Source organism: Sceloporus undulatus, chromosome 4 (assembly GCF_019175285.1).
Source record: "Sceloporus undulatus isolate JIND9_A2432 ecotype Alabama chromosome 4, SceUnd_v1.1, whole genome shotgun sequence".
In the NCBI taxonomy this organism is placed as follows: domain Eukaryota; kingdom Metazoa; phylum Chordata; class Lepidosauria; order Squamata; family Phrynosomatidae; genus Sceloporus; species Sceloporus undulatus.
The window spans coordinates 43,987,154-44,007,391 of record NC_056525.1 but is presented as its reverse complement, the minus strand read 5'-3'; the positions used below and the strand labels follow the sequence as shown (position 1 = coordinate 44,007,391).

Genomic DNA, 20,238 nt, shown 5'->3' with positions numbered 1-20,238 from the left:
AAAATGCAGTTTGGTTTGATTGAGAGTTCCTCAAGCTCTGATTGAGATTTCCTGCATGGCAGGGGGTTGGACTGGATGGCCTTTGTGGTCTCTTCCAAGTTCCAACTCTACAATTCTATGATTCTATGCATATTACTCCACTGTGACCAAATAAAGCACCGAGCCAAGCATACAGGATCTTAGCTGTTCTATGGGCTCAGAAGATGGCTGGGGCCATAGAAATTGAGAAATATGCATAGATGAAAGGAAAACCGCTTTGGAAGTTTTCAAAGAAGTAGTCATGTTAGTCTCTTACAGTATAAAAAGGAGGAAAGAAGGACATTAGTTACTGATGGAGGTAACTAAAAGTTAATTAAGATACCATATGAAGGCATTAAAACTCCACTGTTTGAAAACTAGCAATTGACTATTTGACCTCTTCTTCCACGGGGGGGAAATAAAATTCCATCTGTCTCAGTTTCTTGTATGAAAACAAGTTTACTAAAAGATATGCTCTGCCTCAGCTATCATTTATCACTCTGAAGCAAGGTTGCAGTGCAAAATCCAGTTATATCCCCCCTTTACTATTTCATTTGAGTACATTCTTCTACTAGATTTCATTTATATCAGTCATAGATACTGTTGTATCGTAATATTTTAACATTCCCAGTTTGTGGAGTATATCAGATTGAAAGGGTCTAGGGAATATTTTCTTTGTTACTATTTTCTCATGCTTTTTATGTTTGAATAATTTATATTCTATAAGCAGGTCCTCAAATCTAATTTTTTTAGACAACCATCCAGAAGTATGTAAAAAGTATTGTAAATTTTGAGTAGGGGGAACCAGGTTTATGAAAATATACTGGTAAGATTGGTTTGCCTTAACTTTACCAATGTAAGAATCTAGATTCTAGAAACACCAGGAATATGGGCTTTTGGAGAATGATAAACATTTGTCTAAGGTTTGGAAAAGACTCCACATTATTTTTAATTGTATTATTCATTTCTGAAAGCCACTTCTTAGATTTTTAAGTTGGGACCACCAATTTCCTTTCAAACATGTTTAATTTTGTTTGGCTAATCTCATGCAGAGCCAGAGTGGCGTAGTGGTTTGAATGTTGGACAACAACTCTGGAGATCAGGTTTCGATTCCCCATTCAAGCATAAAAACCCACTGGATGACTTTGGGCAAGTCACACTCTCTCAGCCTCAAAGGATGGCAATGGCAAACCCTGTCTGAAGAAACTTGCCAAGAAATCCCTGTGATAGGTTCCCCTTAGGATTGTCATAAGTCAAAAATGACTTGGAAGCATGTAGCAACAACAGTCTCAGGCAGAATAGACTGTAGATGAAAATATAAAAACTTAAAACCATCTTTCTATCTGTTAATTTGTCTTTTACTCATGATAGTTCTCCTTCTTACTTAACTGTGTCATAGTTTTGAATACAGTACTGCCTTCCTGCACTGGGCTGCTGGAGTTAAAGAAAAGCATGGGAAGAGACTTTGGGCAGAGACATAACTGATTGTCTGCTGGGATGGCTAAATTCTATTTAAGCACTGTCCCTGTTCCACTCTCCATCTGAATTAGTGAGATATACTTTCTGAAGAGCTTCACAGGCCACAAAAAAGGCATTTACTGAAGCCCAAATGCCTCCCTCTGATGGATCCTTTCTTAGAGTTTTAAAAGTGTGATGAATGTAATGTTTCATTTGGCTGTCGTAATCTTGGCCATTTTGATTACAATAGTGTGAGTCATTTGAACAGTAGAGTTGCATTTGCTTGATATCATACTCTGTAACATCACTACTGCCTTGAAAATATATTGAATTTATTTAACTTGTGATCTCTGCTCAATACTTGACAGGTCTGCAAACGCCTTGCCATCAGAATTTGCACGATCCATGTGCATTATGCTGTTGAAGCCTATTGTGGAATATATAGGTAGTAATACCTGTTAAGGTTGCTTTCTATGATTTACTTTCTAGGAAGAACTAACATTCTTTCAATCTAATTTCGCCTTTTTCTTCTAAGCTATTTATCTGGCAGCTATAATGTTCCACTTACAAATTCCTTGCAGACTTCTATGTACTAATAACATGCTTATTCCTGGTCTTTGTATAACCAAAACCATGCCACCTATAGAGAAGGATATAAGCAAGTTTGGGGAAATCTGAGGTTTGCAAAAATACATCCCATAAATCTTTAGAAAAAAAAATAAAGAGACAGGACCCAAAACCAACCCAGTGAGATGTGACTGCATTCAAAGCTCACCAATTTCTGGCCAACTGTTTCATGTATGTCTGGCATGGTGGTGGTTGAGTGTCCCAGAAGAGTAAATGGCTAACCCTGAACAGGAATATTCTGCACTGCATTATTTTATTTGCAGGTTCCACTTCTTTTATATTACCAATTTGTTATTAATCCCTCTAGTTGTGTTCTTGTCCAAACTTTTGAAGTTCTAAGTATAGGTTAAAGTGGCATGAAATGGATAGGGTGAATTTACAAAGCAAAGAGAGATATGCAATTGTTAACAGTTCCAGAGGGGAAATATATGTCCACTTCTAGGAGGGCCTTCTCCATCTCGGCCCCCAACCTCTGGAACTCGCTGCCCTTCGAGCTCCGCTCAGCCACCTCCCTAGCCCAATTTAAGAAGGGGCTAAAAACCTACTTATTCGAGCAGGCTTACCCCTGACCTCTGCCCCAGAATACTTTCCTCCCCCCCCCTTTTTTTTTGGTCAGCACTGTTTTGCCGGCATGCATTTTATTCTCTCTATTGAATTGTTTTGAACCAATTTTGTATAGTTGTATTACTGTATTGTGTATATTTGCTGTACACCACCCTGATTCTAAGAAGGGCGGTATATAAATAAATTTTTTATTATTTATTTATTATGCTAGTAAGAGGAATTAGAATCACAAGCTTTCACAACTTTTCTGGGAACATTTTGATTTATGTGCCTTACTTCCATGAGCTAGGAACAGAGGAACATCTCTGGGGATAGACTTATAGGAGGTAGTGCACAGGGTGGTAGAATTATTCCATTTGACTCTATTAATAATCTAGCAGCCATTTTATTTATTTCCTGTCTTTTCCCCAAGACTGGGACTCAAAGCAGTGCAGGCATCCATATGCCCATTTTATTCTGAAATTCATCCTTTCCTTATATATATGTGAGGCCATTTACTTATTTATTACATTTTTACTCACCTTTCCACTATAAAAAGTTCTCAGGGCATCTGAGAAACAACATTATAAACAAATAAAAACAAAATAAGTAAAAACCATTAAAATTATCACCATTATCAGAATAATTACAAACAGCATAACAATCATAAGAACGGGTTAAAAGGACAGTTTGAAGAACCATGTCTTGACACCCTTCTTTCAAAGCAGCAAGAATGGGCAATGACTGCAACTGTGAGAGGAATACCAAGTAGGACAACTAGTGCACAGCAAATAGTCTCAGACCTGATATAACAAAGTTTTCTGTCATTCAAAGAGAATAGGTTCTAAGACTATCTTAAATATTAAGATATTGGTCATATTTAAATTAGTTTCCTCCTTGTTTACTTTCTAATTTGATTCTCACCAGAACAGAACCTAGTTCACAGCACTTCTATTACACCCTGTGGACAGCCCTCCAAGTAGTTTATAAATGATAGGCATGACAGAATACAAGTGTGTGAAAGAGTTTGTGTCTGGTAAATCTTTCTAACAAACTGTTTTGGCATATGGTTAAATTAAATCATTAGGTAAAGCTGAAATTGAGATCTGTACATTGTGATCTGTGGGCAGACAAAAGAGTAAATTTGCACACACGTGGTAATTTAACCACCTCTGGGAAGTTACCGGCCAGCACTACTTATTGTAATCAGGTTTTGCTCATGTTGTGCTTTTCTCTAATCCTTAAAATAACAAGTGTTCAGATTTATCAAGTAAATGAATGACTACAGTAAGATGAAGCAAACTGCTTTAGTTCAGAATTTAAACTAACAGCATATGTGTTCTTTAAATAATAACCCTAATTTCTAATTTATGCATTGTCAAATCAAGTTATGTTATAAATTTGCCTTTGTTTGTCACTGTATTTTTCAGAGCTGGTTGAAAGCGTATGGTTATCTGCTTCCTTCTGACACCCGAATGTCTTCTCTGCACTCAGAAAAGTTATGCAGTCTGCAGGCATCACACTATGCAGCAGTTTTATGGTATCCAGTAACGGGGTGTTGGACCAGACCACTATTGAGTAAGTGCATTGTTGCAATATTTGAAAGCAGATATTTGCAAAAAATAAATTAATCGATTATTGTTATGTGAACAATCTTTTGTGTGAACATCTGTCAGGAATGTTTTGATTGTGTATTCCTGCATGGCAGGTGGTGGAGCTTGATAGCCTTGAGGTCACTTCCAACTCTATGATTCTGTAACATGTCAATCCAATGTTGACCTCTGTAAATTCACCTGGGGTTTATGTATTCCTGTGTCAGACACTAACCAGGGAATCCATTCTCTCACTAAAGAGAGTTAGCTAGAAACAGGCTGTTACAGGCATAATCCATGTTAAATCCAAAATAAGAGTATTCACACAGGGATTTGCACTGGTTTAACTAAATTGGTTTAAGAAGTTGTTTTTGTGCTCATATAGGCCTTATGAAACAAAAAACAGACGAATGTAACACCAATACAGTGTCACCAACTTGAGGTGTTTTAACGGGTTTTAAGAAATTAATTTTAAGATCTTATACATAGACGTATACTGCTCTGAACTGAAACCATTTTAAATACATCTGACATAAACCAAGCCTAATCCTAACTGATTTGTTACACATAGTCTTATCAGAAAAGCCTTTTCTCCTTTCCTGTTCCTAATTTCAACTAGATGGAATAAAGTAATATTGATTTCTGAATGCATTTATATTCTAAGGTAGTAAGAATGCTTCTAGACAAGACTTTTACTGTGCAATTGTCATTCCTCAAAACACAGAATTTTACAGGAATACTGTTGCCTTGCATTGGGACCCCTCCTATATTTTTCCTATATACCCACGTCTTCTTTTTTTTCTGCATTAAAAATCAGTTTAGGAGAAGAAGTGGAATAGATGCAGAATGCCTTTTAATTGGTGGTGCTGGGAAGCCTGTGTCTGGAAGCATCCTAAGTCTTTGACTAAGGTACAATAATTTCATGCTCCTCTCTTCCCTGTCTGATTGGACTTCCAGAGAATTCTGGGATTTTGAAAATTGATTGAAATTTATTTATATACCGCCATTCCTATTATCACGGCGGTTTACAAAACAAATGAAAATACGTCAGTACAGATTAAACATTCTCCCCTGGAGAAACACCGCTCCACGCAGGCAAGGAAGAGTCTCTCTGGGCCGCTCCTGCCCAGGTGGAAAGGGGCAGGCGGGGCAGTTAGGGAGGGAGGAGCCTCTTTCTTCCAGGCTAGCCCCTGATGGTACTGGGCCAGCCTTCTCTCTCCCTCAGAGGCCGATGACAGTTAGGGAGGAGGAGCCTCCGTCTTCAGGCCAGCCCCTGATAGTACTGGGCCAGCCTTCTCTCTCCCTCAGAGGCCGAAAGATGACAGTTAGGGAGGGGGAGCTCTGTCTTCAGGCCAGCCCCTGATGGTATGGGCCAACCTTCTCTCTCCCCCAGAGGCCGAACGATGACAGGGAGGGAGGAGCCTCTGTCTTAGGCCAGCCCCTGATGGTACTGGGCCAGCCTTCTCTCTCCCCCAGAGGCCGAACGATGACGTTAGGGAGGGAGGAGCTCTGTCTTCAGGCACCCCTGATGGTACTGGGCCAGCCTTCTCTCTCCTCAGAGGCCGAATGATGACAGTTAGGGAGGGAGGAGCTCTGTCTTCAGCTAGCCCCTGATGGTACTGGGCCAGCCTTCTCTCTCCCAGAGGCGAACATGACAGTTAGGGAGGGAGGAGCCTCTTTCTTCAGGCCAGCCCTCGATGGTACTGGGCCAGCCTTCTCTCTCCCTCAGAGGCCGAACGATGACAGTTAGGGAGGGAGGAGCCTCTTCTTCAGCCAGCCCCTGATGGTACTGGGCCAGCCTTCTCTTCCCTCAGAGGCCGACGATGACAGTTAGGGAGGAGGAGCCTGTGTCTTCAGGCTAGCCCCTGATGGTACTGGGCCTGCCTTCTCTCTCCCTCAGAGGGCCGAACGATGACAGTTAGGGAGGGAGGAGCCTCTGTCTTCAGGCTAGCCCCTGATGGTACTGGGCCAGCCTTCTCTCTCCTCAGAGGCCGAACATGACAGTTAGGGAAGGAGGGCCTCTGTCTTCAGGCTAGCCCCTGAGGTACTGGGCCAGCCTTCTCTCTCCCCCAGAGCCGAACGATGACTTAGGGAGGGAGGAGCCTCTGTCTTCGGCCAGCCCCTGATGGTACTGGGCCAGCCTTCTCTCTCCCTCAGAGGCCGAACGATGACAGTTAGGGAGGGAGGAGCCTCCTTCTTCAGGCCAGCCCCTGATGGTACTGGGCCCGCCTTCTCTCTCCCTCAGAGGCCGAACGTGACAGTTAGGGAGGGAGGAGCCTGTGTCTTCAGGCTAGCCCCTGATGGTACTGGGTCAGCCTTCTCTCTCCCTCAGAGGCCGAACGATGACAGTTAGGGAGGGAGGAGCCTCTTTTTCAGGCTAGCCCCTGATGGTACTGGGCCAGCCTTCTCTCTCCCTCAGAGGCCGAACGATGACAGTTAGGGAGGGAGGAGCCTCTTTCTTCAGGCTAGCCCCTGATGTACTGGGCCAGCCTTCTCTCCCTCAGGTCGAACGATGACAGTTAGGGAGGGAGGAGCCTCTGTCTTCAGGCTAGCCCTGATGGTACTGGGCCAGCCTTCTCTCTCCCTAAGAGGCCGAACGATGACAGTTAGGGAGGGAGGAGCCTCTGTCTTCGGCTAGCCTGCTGTCTGGGGCCAGCTTCTCTCTCCCTAAGAGGCGAACGATGACAGTTAGGGAGGGAGGAGCCTCCTTCTTCGGCTAGCCCTGATGGTACTGGGCCAGCCTTCTCTCTCTCTCAGAGGCCGAACGATGACAGTTAGGAGAGGAGTCTCTGTCTTCAGGCTAGCCCCTGATGGTACTGGGCCAGCCTTCTCTCCCCCCCAGAGGCCGAACGATGACAGTTGGGAGGGAGGAGCCTCTGTCTTCAGGCCAGCCCCTGATGGTCTGGGCCAGCCTTCTCTCTCCCTCAGATATGGTACCTTCAACTTGTTTTAAATGCCAACGGATTAAGCAGATAAGATGAATATATTTAATATGTGACACTGCTTTTAAGTACCTCATATCCATTTCAAAAACAACAGCCAGATCCTCATGAGTATGTTTTGTTGGCAGCTCTAAAAACAAATTTCTTTCTCTGGTCCAATGCAGAACTGTCTCCATATTCCATTTGTCAGTCTTTATCAGCAGTACACTCATCTTAGCCTCTAAGTAAGTAAGTGAGGCCTGTGTTTCTAGCTGACCTTAATTGGCCCATCAGTTAACATTCATTATGCTTGGCTGACTACTGAACAGGACAGCATACTTCAGGACCATATCATTTAACTTATTTTTCCAGACTCACAGGGGTATTTTGCTTTCCAGGTGGATGAAGAAGCCTCGCTGTGGTGTTCTCTGATCATCCCCATCTAAGCCATAGACGAAGGAATAAGCGATATGCACTAACTGGACAAAATGGAGAGCAGCAGAAGCATATCACATACAGGTAATTTAACAGTTTATGTTCAGATATTCAACTGAGTTTCATTAAAATTTCATAGTGTATTTATATATCACTTTCTGTCTGGGTATCAGTTTGTAACTTCCTCGGTCATTCTGGCATATTTTTTCCTGTAATCTGTGATAATTTAATCCTGGATTAAATGTGTTCTACTCTCACTTGCTGAAATTTGCCTCATCCCTAGTTATTATGCCAAAATGTGTGTGACAGGATAGATGCAATAACTTGTTTTGAAATGGGCCAGTTTAAGGGTTGGGATTCTGACCATTAATCATGACTGTTTGCAAATGCTCCTTCAAGAAACATAGCCGTTTAAGGCTATATAGTTTCTGGTTTGTAATGAAACATTCCTGTGCATTTTCAAGAAGCTTTTAAATTATTATGGAGTTTTTAAAGTTCTCGTCCTTCAGGTTTTCTAAAAGTATCTGATCCTTATGGTTGCCAAGGAAATTATACATTGAAAGGAGTGTGTACTAAACACTAAAAAGAAAAGAAATAAATGAGACATAATACCTTGGATTTTAATTTTAACTTTATTTATTGTCAATTCTGATTCTGATCTTCTTAGATAATGGCAAAACTGGTGTTTAATATAGGAAGAAAAGAAAAACCCAGCTAGTTGTGGTTCTACCCATTGCTATGTGTGATTTTATTCATACTAAAGGTTGAGTATCCCTTAACCAAAATGTTCCATATTTCAGATTTTTGGGAATTTTGAAATACAGTGGGCTCTTGGTATCCACGGCATTGGGTTCCAGGAACCTCATGGATAAGAAAATCCATAGATGCTCAGGTCCCATTAAATTCAATGGCATAGTAAAATGATGTGCCTTATATAAAATGGAAAAACTAAACTTTGCTTTTTGGAATTTACATATTTTTCTAATATTTTCCAGCTGTGGATGCTTCAATCCATGGATGAAGAATCTGTGGATATGGAAGGCTGACTATACCTGTATTTGGCAAGAATCCAAGCATAGTGCTTGGTGTGAACCCATGCCTCCTGCCGTTTCACAGATCCTCACTTTTCTTCCAGCCTCGCATTTCGTTCATTCTCTTCGAGGGTTGTGTGTGAGATGCAAGGCTAGAGATAGATTGAGGATCTTTGAAATGTCAGGAATCCAAGTATAGTGCTTGGTGCAAATCCATGCCTCCTGCCATTTTACAGTTCCTTGCATCACTCTTCAGCCTCACATCTCCCTCCAGCCTTGCATCTTGTTCATTCACTATTTGTGTTTTGTATGAGATGTGAGACTAGAGAGAGACTGAAGATGTGAGAGACGAATGGGTAGGACCACTGCCACTGCCTCAAAAGTGGAAGTGGGCTGTTGGCACCAAACATCTGTGGGTTTGGGGATTTTGGATTTCCAGATTAGTGATGCTCAACCTCTACTTTCATTCAGACCATTCCAATCCAATCTGAGTGGTTGTAGCCTTTACTCATTCAGTCAATTCCTAACATAGGCCTGACTGTTATACAAACTGTGTATCCCTGCATTAGCTACTTCGGAGATTCCTGTGCACATTCCACAAAATGGTGCAGTCCAGGTAGACTAGGTATACACTACAAATAACCCATACTTACTCATAAATTATATCGCCATAATGTGTAGGTTGATACACATTATCAGAGGGGAGAACATTTTTCTTGTTACTTTGCTTTGCTCCTCCCATCACTGAACCTCATTTCCCCTTGCTACCCCTTGATCAGAGTTTGCAGCATGAAAGGACATTTTGGCATGCAGGTGAAAGATCCTTGGATTGTTAAAAGTATGCAGAAACTCTGGGTACTAAATTGGGAAACTGTTAAGATCACTTCCACAGAGCCTTGAAAGCTATGTCCATGGAATGTAAGCTCTGGCAGGCTCTATCAAGCTGGCAAGGCTTTGAGTACAGTCCTGAGGCTAAATTGCATGCCTGTCATTCAAGACCAGGAATATGGTATTTGGGATGTTGGTAGGTCTCACAGACAGTGGAGGGGATTGCCTTACAGGACTGTGGGGATGTGGACAGGAGGAGCAACTCCCCACTGGGAGAGCGATCGCTTCATCACACCCTCAATGATAGGAGAAATCAGAAAGGGGTATCCACCCATGTGGAATCCTGCAGCTATCATCCCTTGGGATGTAGCTTTTCCCCCTCCACTTGGGCGTCTTGTGTGTTTTGCTGTCAGTTGAGCTAGAATTGCCCCTTGGACCAGCAAACAGTCTAGCTCATAAACTAGCAAATTTTAAAGTGATATAGATGTTATCAATGTATATTCTATTACTCTTCCTTGTTTTCCTTTTACTTCTGATAGGTGTGCTTTTTCTCTGATGACTCTTGTGGCAGACATTCAGATATGGTTTATCTTAATATTTTCCAGGTTGCATAGAAGTTGAAAGGGAGAGTAGAATAGCTATGCTTTGGGAATGGAGTCAGAGTTCCCTGTAGCTTAATTAAAACATTTTAGTCTCTGTCTGCTTTTTGAAATTGGGAAGACAAAGAGTATAGGCTGTTGAATATTCATTGTCCTAGTCTTATGCCACATCCCAGATTTGGTATGCTGCTCTCCCCTGTATTATTGGAAAGTATTTTACTTTTTTTTTTTTTGTACCAACAAGTCAGATTGCCCAGACAATGTTGTCCTACAAAGGGACTAATTTGTAAAAGCTGAAGAGAAAAGAGAAAGAGACCCTCTCATTTGATCAACTTCTTGGCAAAGACTGCATGACCTCTTTCTCCTCCTTTTAAAGCCCTTTAATCTTGTATTTTTGCTACTTTTGATCTAATGTCTGACATGTTACTCTTTCTAAATGTAGCTCAAAAGGCAACTTTGGTAGTTATTTTCTCTTAATTTATTCCAAACCTGCAAGGTAGAAGTGATTACCAAGTCCCCTTGCACTGCTTTATTTGAAGTTTCGAGAAATGGGAAAAGGACAACCAACATGATCAATAGGTTAGAGCAGCTTTTCTGTGAGGAAAGAATAGAACTGGTGGCTTTACAGCTCATAAAAAGGTGGGCAAAAAGAGACATCACAGGTGTGTATGAATATGGTTCGAAGATTAAGGAGGAGGAGGAGAAAGAGGAGGATAATACATGTGTCGTACTACTAATCCCCAAGGTTTAGCAGTTAAGATGAAAACCCAAAGTATTTAGCCCTGGTCTGATCCTGTAGGGTTGTTCTGTGAGCCCAGTACACATGTGGGGTTATTAGATCCCTCTGAAATGCCCCAGGGAGCAGTCAAGTATACAGTAGCTGCTTCCCTTTTTGAGTCTTGTTAGTTATAGTGGAATGGAAGAAAAACTGGATGGGCAGATGGAGTGCTGGGCATGGACCAGAGATACAGCCTCTGCATCTGTTGTTTTGCTGGTGTTTTAAAAGTTATAGAGAGAGCTTTGGGATTCTTAAAGCTCTTCTGTGTACGTTCATCCCTCCATATTAGCGGCTTTGATATTTGCAGATTTGATTATTCATGGATTTTATTAATATGTTATCTCTAGGAATATCTAGGTCCTCCAGTGCAACTCTACGGTCAACTTTAACTAAAAGTTGCACTGAAAGGCCTAGAGATTCGTAGAGAGAACACTCTACTAGGCATTTGTGGCTCCTCCATTGCATTTCTATGGCCAGTGTCTGTCAGTCAGAGTTGCACTGGAGGACCTAGAGATTCCTAGAGAGGTGTCCTCACAGGTAAAAACATGGTGTTTTTGTTATTTGCAGTTTTCCCATATTCATGGGGTCTTGTGCCCCTAATCATAGTGAATATGGAGGGACAAGTGTATACTTAGCTATCTGAAAGATTTGGTTACACTTTCAGTATGGAAATAATTGACGATGTAATGATAGCATGTAAAATAACCTTATCCTTCTCTTGGAAAATGAAAACTGTACCACCACACACAGAATGGTTTGAGTCTGTGATATAATTAACTGATTAGTACAGAACAGAACTGGACAGGCACTAGACAATTGTTTTCTGGAAAGGGGATTACTGTCGATAATTTATTGAGCTTCTGATAATATGCATTCTGTGTACCGTCTTTTTCTTAATGAGAGATCATTTGTACTTCTTGTTGTTTGTGTTACATTACACTTTTACTTGAGATACAAATATTTCAGACTCCAAGCCTGCAAAATAGTTGCTGCGAAAAGTGTCATTTCTTCTTATGAAAACTGTTTTGTGAGAAGACCGCACAGTATTTAAAACACAAACAAACCACAAACCGCACCCTCATTGAAATTATTGCTTATTGCCTGACCCCTTTGCCAAATGGGAACCATCCATTGCTTCTCCATATTCTGTTCTAACCATAGATTCTTGTGTTAAGTACAGGTTTCTGATCAGGACTATCAAATGTAGCAATCCCATAAAGAGTGTTCCATAGATTTTCATGATCTATGCAGTCAAAGGCTTTGCTATAGTCTATAAACCACATGCTGATTTTTTTCTTCTATTCCTTGGTATGCTCCATTAACCATTGTATGTTTGCAGTGTGGTCCCTAGTGCCTCTTCCTTTTCTGAACCCCAGTTGCAACTCTGGGATTTCTTTCTCCATATACAATTGGAGTCTGTGCTGCAGAATTTGGAGCGTAAATTTTACTTGTGGTTGCTGCAGTCTTTTATGTCCCCTTTTTATGGATTGGGATGTATGTTGATCATTTCCAGTTTCTAAATTAAATATTAGGCAATAAGACTGTGTGTGTTTTGTGTATTTATTTGAAGCAATTTATCGATCTCTTCATCCCAAACAGCTTGTATAGTGACTTATATTGTATCTAGGATGGAGAAATGTCTGCAATTCTAACAGTCTGTAGTCATGCTTCCCTCTAGTGTCTGGTATAGTGATTACAACTTTTGTCTTATATTTTCATTGGTGATCTAGAAAAAAAATATTAAAGATGAGTCAAATGGATTAAATCTCTTAATTAATAATGGGCAACCATTGATTCTTTTATGGCACATTCATAAAGAAAGAATTCTAGTTTGTATCCTGGAGAGATGTGCCTGTCTGAAAGATAATTTATGATGAAAAAAATCAAATTAACATGAACTGTCATTTTGGCAACAGCTACATTATGTGAAGTAATTTGTATGAATTTGATTCTTAGGATTTAGCTAATTGATTACATTCCCTTGCCACAATAAATCATGGTTTATTGTAATAGAAGCAAGCCAAAAGAAACCTTGGGCTTATATTCTCCTTTCTCCCCAGGCAGCATAGCTTCAGTAAAGACGTTGCTAGCTTTTATTTTCATTTTTGATTAGTGATAGGAAGCTCATTCCCATCACAATAAACCATGGTTTATCATGACATCCAAATACAACCAAAGTTTCTTTTTCTCATGTCAGTGTCTCCTCCTCTGAATCAGACGTTCCATTAAAACATTTATATCCCGATTTCCTTTTCCTGTCACATACATTATTTTCACCTAATTCTCTCTTACTGTTTTCCAAACTATCCTGATTGTTCTTTTTTCTGTTTTCATATAAGGATCTATAATCACTGTAATCTATTATTATTATTATTATTATTATTATTATTATTATTATTATTATTAAACTTTATTTCTATAGCGCTGTAATTATACACAGCGCTGTACAAAGTCGGTAAAATTAGGAGTAAATAAAAGCCTGCCCAAGGCGTACATTCTAAGATAATAACAATTAAAAGAGGAATAGATAAAATTACCATATAGAAAGGAAAAACAGATTAAAAACATCAAATATCAAACAAATCATATCACATGAAATATTGTCAGACAGCCAGATAACAATCACAAATTCCCTGAGAACACTTACCTAAACAATATGGTTTTCAGCTCAGCTTTAAAGCTGGTTAGGGAAGTGATGAGCCGTGCATGCAGAGGAAGAAGGTTCCAGGAATGAGGGGCAGCTAGAGAGAAGGGATGGATCCGGGATGGGGCAGAGGAGATCCTGGGTTGAGAGAGGAGATTTTGGCTACCAGAGCGGAGAGTGCGAGTAGGGATGTAGGGAGAGAGAAGATCAGTTAAATAAAGAGGGGCCAGCCCATGCAGGGCTTTAAAGGTGAGTAGCAAAAGTTTGTACCTGATGCGGAAAGGAAGAGGGAGCCAGTGAAGGGAAGACAACAGAGGGGAGACATGATCATAACGGCGAGCGAGTGAAATAATGCGTGCAGCTGAATGCTGAACAGAAATTAATGGGTGGAGGTGAGAGAGAGGAAGCCCTGCCAGGAGGAGGTTACAGTAGTCTAGTCGTGAGACCACTAGGGCATGGACCAGTGTTTTTGCGGTAGAAGTTGAGAGAGATGGATGGATTTTGGCGATATTATAGAGAAAAAATCTACAGACTTTGGCTGTAGTCTGGATCTGTGGGATAAATGACAAAGAGGAGTCGAAGATGAAACCGAGACTGTGGGCTTCCTGGACCGGCTGGATCGAGATGTTATTGACGGAAATAGATGATTTTCCTTTATGTTCCTGATAGCCCTTCTGATTGGAGTCCCCCACTCAAAAGAGGTCAAACAGTCACAAAGTATTTTTTTTAACATGTGCGGCTTCTTTCTCTCCTTCCAACCATGGTTTCTTAAATGACCACTGTTAATATAATAATCAATTCTTGTACCTATTTGTGTTGCCCCACAGTCCCTTCCTATCAAAGCATATATATATATATATATATATATATATATAGAGAGAGAGAGAGAGAGAGAGAGAGAGAGAGTATACGGTAAATGTGTATAAATATCAGCCAGCAGAAGGTGATGAAATGAGCTGCAAGCCACAAAAGGTTGCGCCAAACAAAACTTGCTAGGTCTGGCAAGACTCACATTGGTTACTCAGTGGTCTCACTGCCAGGGAAAATATCTTTCTTTATGCCATTGCTGGAGGGGTTTAGTTGGCAAAATGGAATGCTGTGTTTCATGCTCTTTAATAAACTGTTGTAAAGCCCTAATTATTTTGAGGAAAGAATTGTAAACCTGATAATGTATACCTTAAACACTCTTGAAAGACATCACAGTGCTTGAAATTTAATTCTTTGATTGTGTTATCCAGAAACCTGGAAGGAGCTTGTCAATATCCAAGACTAAGATCCTTCTCCTCTTCTTCTTCATACAGTGTCCACAACTACACCCCCAAGGTTGGCGAGCTTGATACAAGGAAAGCTATCCGGCAAGCATTTGATGTTTGGCAGAGGGTTACGCCACTCACCTTTGAAGAGGTTCCTTACCATGAAATTAAAAGTGACAGAAAAGAAGCAGATATAATGATATTTTTTGCTTCTGGTTTTCATGGTGACAGCTCACCTTTTGACGGGGAGGGTGGATTTCTAGCCCATGCTTATTTTCCTGGACCAGGAATAGGAGGTGATACTCATTTTGATTCGGATGAGCCATGGACACTGGGAAATTCTAACCATGATGGTAAGATTTCAAGTATGATTTTTAAAACACTAATTTTAAAATGAGTTTTAATTCAGCAGTAGGTTTTCAGAAGAGAAGAAATGCCATCACGCCTCTCAAGGAATTTCCTTTGAGAATTGGTCCTAATATGGCTAATACCAGTGAAGGATAGAAACTTTGTTTTTCCCAAAACTAGGAGTTAAACCTGTCATGTGAAAGAATTATCTTAAAATTAGTCACCCTGGAATGAACAAAGGTGTTCCCTCACAAAGTAAATCTGGCACAAGAATTCATATAACATAAAATAGAAGTTTGTTGAAATTATACAAAAAAATTCATTGTATGCAAGTGCTAGATAGTTATCTCATGAAATGTTTCAAATGCATTTAATGTTAAGTGCCAAACTACATGTTGTACTAAATTTGTCATTTGAAAACATATGAAGGTTTTGTTTTTGTTTTGTTTTTTAATTTTAGAGTAAGCAACAGCGACACTGATTTTTTCAACAATGTGTGGGAAGAGATCTTACTATTACATTTTTTAAAAACTAACATTTAACATGTTAAATCTATATTTATTTATTTATTTATTTATATATTTATGGGATTTATATCCAGCCTTTCTCCCAAATGGGGATTCAAGACAATCTAAACGCATCAAAAGCATCTGCAGCCCATTCAGTATTATGTTAGAATCTCTCTACACGTTGATTTTGGATCATTCCTCTTTTGTGCTGTATTTTCCTTCCTTAAAAATTATCTCTTTCTTAAGAGGTTTCCTCCTGAGTAGAAGTGCAGAATGAGGCATTTATCTCTCTCCCTGTATTATTGCTTTCTCTTTTGGTGGATGTTTTTCTCTCTTCCTGAGGCTGCTTCTTCCTGTGTCAGGCATTACTTTTGTTTCATATGTAATTTCCCAGAATTTGCTATCTTCCCATGTGTAGGTGCAACATTTGAAAAGGGAATGGATTCCTAGAATCCCATCACATGCATTTCCAAATAGAACAATGTATTGTTGGATTGGGATGGGGAGCACAGTACACAATTACAAATTGTGATTCCACTTTAGCTACCAGGGCAACATCCTGTGAATTCCAGGAGAGGGGGTTGCAGTTTTGTTGTTGTTGTTAACGGGCGTCAATCTTAACCCATGGCGACCCTGCTGAGACATTTCCAAGACCCCTGCCCTCCACTGCTCTGCCCAACTCCTGCAAACGCATACTCATCTCTTTAATAGAGTCCATCCATCTAGCATGCAGCCTTCCTCTCTTTCTACTTCCCTTCCCCTTTCCTAACATTATTATTTTTTCCAGTGATTCATGTCTTCTCATGATGTGTCCAAAGTATGTCAGCCTATGTTTTGTCCTCATGGCTTCCAGGGAGATTTCTGGCTTGATCTGCTCTCAGACCCATTTGTTTGTCTTTTTGGCTGTCCACAAAATCCTCAGCACTCTTTTCCAGCACCACTTCTCAAATGGATTGATTTTCTTCCTATCTGCTATTTCAGATTCTCAGCCAGAAAGCTCCAAAGCCTCACTAAACTACAGACACAATAGGATTCCATAGGATAGCCATGGCAGTTAAAGTGGAATCATAGAGCTATAACAGTGTACAGTGTGAAAGAGCCCAGTGTCTACACAGCTTGGATTTTAGGAACGTACAAGATATTTAAATGTTCTTCCTGCATGTTATTTCTTGGGTGGAAATAACTAGTGGATGAGGCAAGAAAACACAATTTCACATGCCTATATAGAATGATGGTAAGGGAAAGAATTATTCAAAACATATTTGGAATTGAACCCCCACCCAACCTAATTGTTGCATATTTTTCAGACATTGCTGTGCAGTGCTGTGTTCTTTTCACCTAATGCTTGTGCTATAAAAATGGTTAATTTTTTAAACAAGGCTTCAGTGTGAAGTGTTCTCTTCTAATTATACTGATTATGTTGGAAATACAAATCTTTTAAAACCCCAGGGTCGTCTTCATTTAGCTGATACCACAGTGTGAAGTCAGCCACCCTCCGAGGCTGTTACACAGAGCTAGGGAAATATAATTGCTCAGCTGTGATGAAAGTGCTGAGACAAAATGGATTCTTGACTGTTTGAGTTTTTTTAAAATAACAATTTTAATAACTATCTTCATTATAATAAAATGTTTTCATACTGTTGTTTATTTGTTTAAAATATATTTCACTGTTGATTTCCTTGGTCTTATATTGTGCAATGAGGTTTTTTAGTTGCCTTGCTCCGTCATACAAAAGGGAAAGGCAGAAATAAGCTACTGATAACAAGGATAGTAAAAATGCTTATATTAAAAAAATAATACGTGACTCAGTTCAGTCATTCAGGGCTGGATTAAAACCTTTAGAGGTCCTAAACACTTAATACATTTTTCTGCCTTCATATATATCTAATTCAAAAAATAAACAATAATAAACTATAAAGTAAAAAAATTTTTTTTTTCCAAAACGAACAAAAACCTACAAAAAGATGGCAAATAATGTTTGTGTTGTTGTTGTTGTTGTTGTGTGCCTTCAAGTCATTCCCAATTTTTGATGACCCTAAAGCAAATCTATCATAAGTTTTTTTTAGCAAGACTGAACATTGTAAGTTGATGATTTATCATGCCTACTTTTTTAGTATACCTAAGAAGCATGTAACTAGGGTTGCCATAATTGTCCACTATTACCAGGGACAAAATGTGGCACAAATTCTAGACCAAACTGTAGGACAAGTGCAGGACAAAACTCAGCCTGAAATGTAGGACATTTAAGAAAAATGGAGGACCTTAAATGTCCTACATTTTGGGCTGAGTTTTGTCCTGCAGTTGTCCTACAGTTTGGTCTCGAAATTGTCCTACATTTTGTCCCTGGTAATAGTGGACGATGTAACTCTGTCTAGATACAGAGAAAACTAAACTGGGCTTTCTGCAGTTTTTGATAATCCAGCATTTTACCTCCCTCATTATGTCCCTAGGATTCTCCCATTCTGTAACTGCCTATGGTTTTCCTGCTTTATTCAAACTCAAGGGCTGACAAAACTAAAAAAAAGATAGCCATTAGACTCAAAATGCCCTGTTCCTTAAAGCCATACTAAATTAGGATTATGTCCTGATCTCACCTGTTTTTCAGATAATTTATTGGTGCTGCTGTTACTAAACAACTATGGATTTCTCAAATTGCTTTAAATTAAACATAGGCAATTAGCATTGCTCTTTTTGAACATTTAGTTTTTCTTCAGAAATAGCATAATATATACCTATTATAAAAAAGCAGGTGAAACAGTTTTTTGTTTTTCTGTTCATTTTCTTTTCTGTTAACCTGATCTCTTGTTAATATATATATGCTTACAGTGCTTTACACAACTAATCTGTCTTTTTATTAGCTTCCATTTATCTTTCCTACCTGTCTGACTGCCATTCTCATATTCCTTTCTTCTACATGGCATTCCAACATAGCTACTCCAGAGCGAGGTCCATCTTATTTTTCAAATTGCAGACATGAAATATATGAAGTGTATTGTCTTTCATCGTTTTTGCCATGGTGGCAGACCTTAGTGCAATTTCTTAACAAACAGGGCAGTTATAGGTAGTTTAAAATTGGCTACATTTTATTTTATACAAAAATATATTGTAGTGCCATTATTCCTAACTGCACGTAATGTTCATTGTAAGGCCTGTTAACTTTATCTTTGTTTTATTTTTATTTACCTCTTTATTTCTGTTTTGACCACAAATCATCTCACACCTTGAAGGAGGCTCCAGTCTACAAAATCTATTGAAAATTTAATTTTGGTTTTACTTTCTCCGACCCTGAAACCCCATAAATGAGCATAGTTCTCGCTAAGAGTGAGCTTCTTTATAGCATGCAATAATTTGGAACATATCTAAAAATTTACCAGGCATTTCCAAGTATGTAATACATTCCTCTCAGGACTACTTTAAATTTAAATAAGAAGCAAAGAAAAGTAGGATAGGTGTGTGTGCATGGAGAAACATTAGCTTGGATTCAGAGGTGTAACTTGGATTCAAAGGTAGCTTGCAGCAGGTGGAAGTAAGATGTTAGAAATAACATAACTACTTGCAATAATTACCCTTTTGGTAACAAAGGATCAACAACAGTATATCATGAAAGTAGTGTAATGTGGGATTGAAGCAATGTTATTGGTTCAATGAATATTTTCCAGTTACTTTAAAGCATTTATTTAAAAAGCACTTTTAGAGGAATTTTGGTTGTATTTGTGCAATTCTATGCTAGGTTGTGGCATACAGCTCCTTAAGGCCTTCCTAAACGTTTTCGCAAAAATTTCCGGGGGGAAAAAATTTCCCCAAATCTACCCAATGACCATTAAGGGAGGTCAGTTTCCCCATATTTTTAGCACCTCAGCCTATGATAAGACTTTTTGTTCCCAACAGAAAGTGATCCAGAAGTCAACTTCTATGTCACTCTTTGTTGTAAAAAAAGTCCTCTCATGCATTTAAAGTGCTCTCCCCCAGTTCCTTTTATGTTCATCTTTATTTTTGAATAGTTTTCAGTGATTCTTCCACCATTAATTAATTTAATTTGGGACATACTTATGTAGATTCAAGTCTTCTCCCACTCTCCCATATATCTTATATAACCCTCGGTTCTGAAGAATTATTTAGCCATGATCACCCTTGCTAGTTTGTGGTTAGTATTATTGCCTTGATGTTGTTGAACACCTGGATGGAAGCTACCATCATCTCTTGCTGGTAGCTGTACTGGTTAGAGCTGATGTGAATGTGTTCAGCTCTGGGAGGCTTACATTTTCCCTATCACTGATATAGAAGTTAACCATTATACATTTTGCCTCTGTAGGAAATGACCTCTTTCTGGTTGCGGTGCATGAATTGGGACATGCGCTAGGCCTTGAGCATTCCAATGACCCTAGTGCTATCATGGCTCCTTTTTATCAGTACATGGAAACGCACAACTTTAAGTTACCACAGGATGACCTCCAAGGAATTCAGAAGATCTATGGTAAGATTGTGCCATTTCTTTAAACGTCTCATCCTGTTCCATTGTTTCAGGCATATTTTAGTTCTAAAATATAGAGACACAAAACATGTATGCAGATGTAGTGGTTGTACAAGTCTGTTTTACTGATATTTATTACAGAATAAAAGTGCCATTAAAATATAACCTCCATTTATTTTTTAT

The 20,238-nt window shown here is 39.5% G+C and overlaps 1 protein-coding gene across 1 annotated transcript in view; it reads left to right on the top strand.

Annotated features, from left to right (window-relative positions):
- MMP24 (matrix metallopeptidase 24) overlaps nt 1-20,238 on the top strand; it is a 28,691-nt gene that overhangs the window by 745 nt on the left and 7,708 nt on the right. Inside the window, 6 exon segments of the mRNA XM_042464274.1 lie at nt 4,077-4,137; nt 4,140-4,224; nt 7,558-7,585; nt 7,587-7,678; nt 14,776-15,080; nt 19,897-20,058. Of these exon segments, the coding sequence (XP_042320208.1) occupies nt 4,077-4,137; nt 4,140-4,224; nt 7,558-7,585; nt 7,587-7,678; nt 14,776-15,080; nt 19,897-20,058 (733 nt within the window).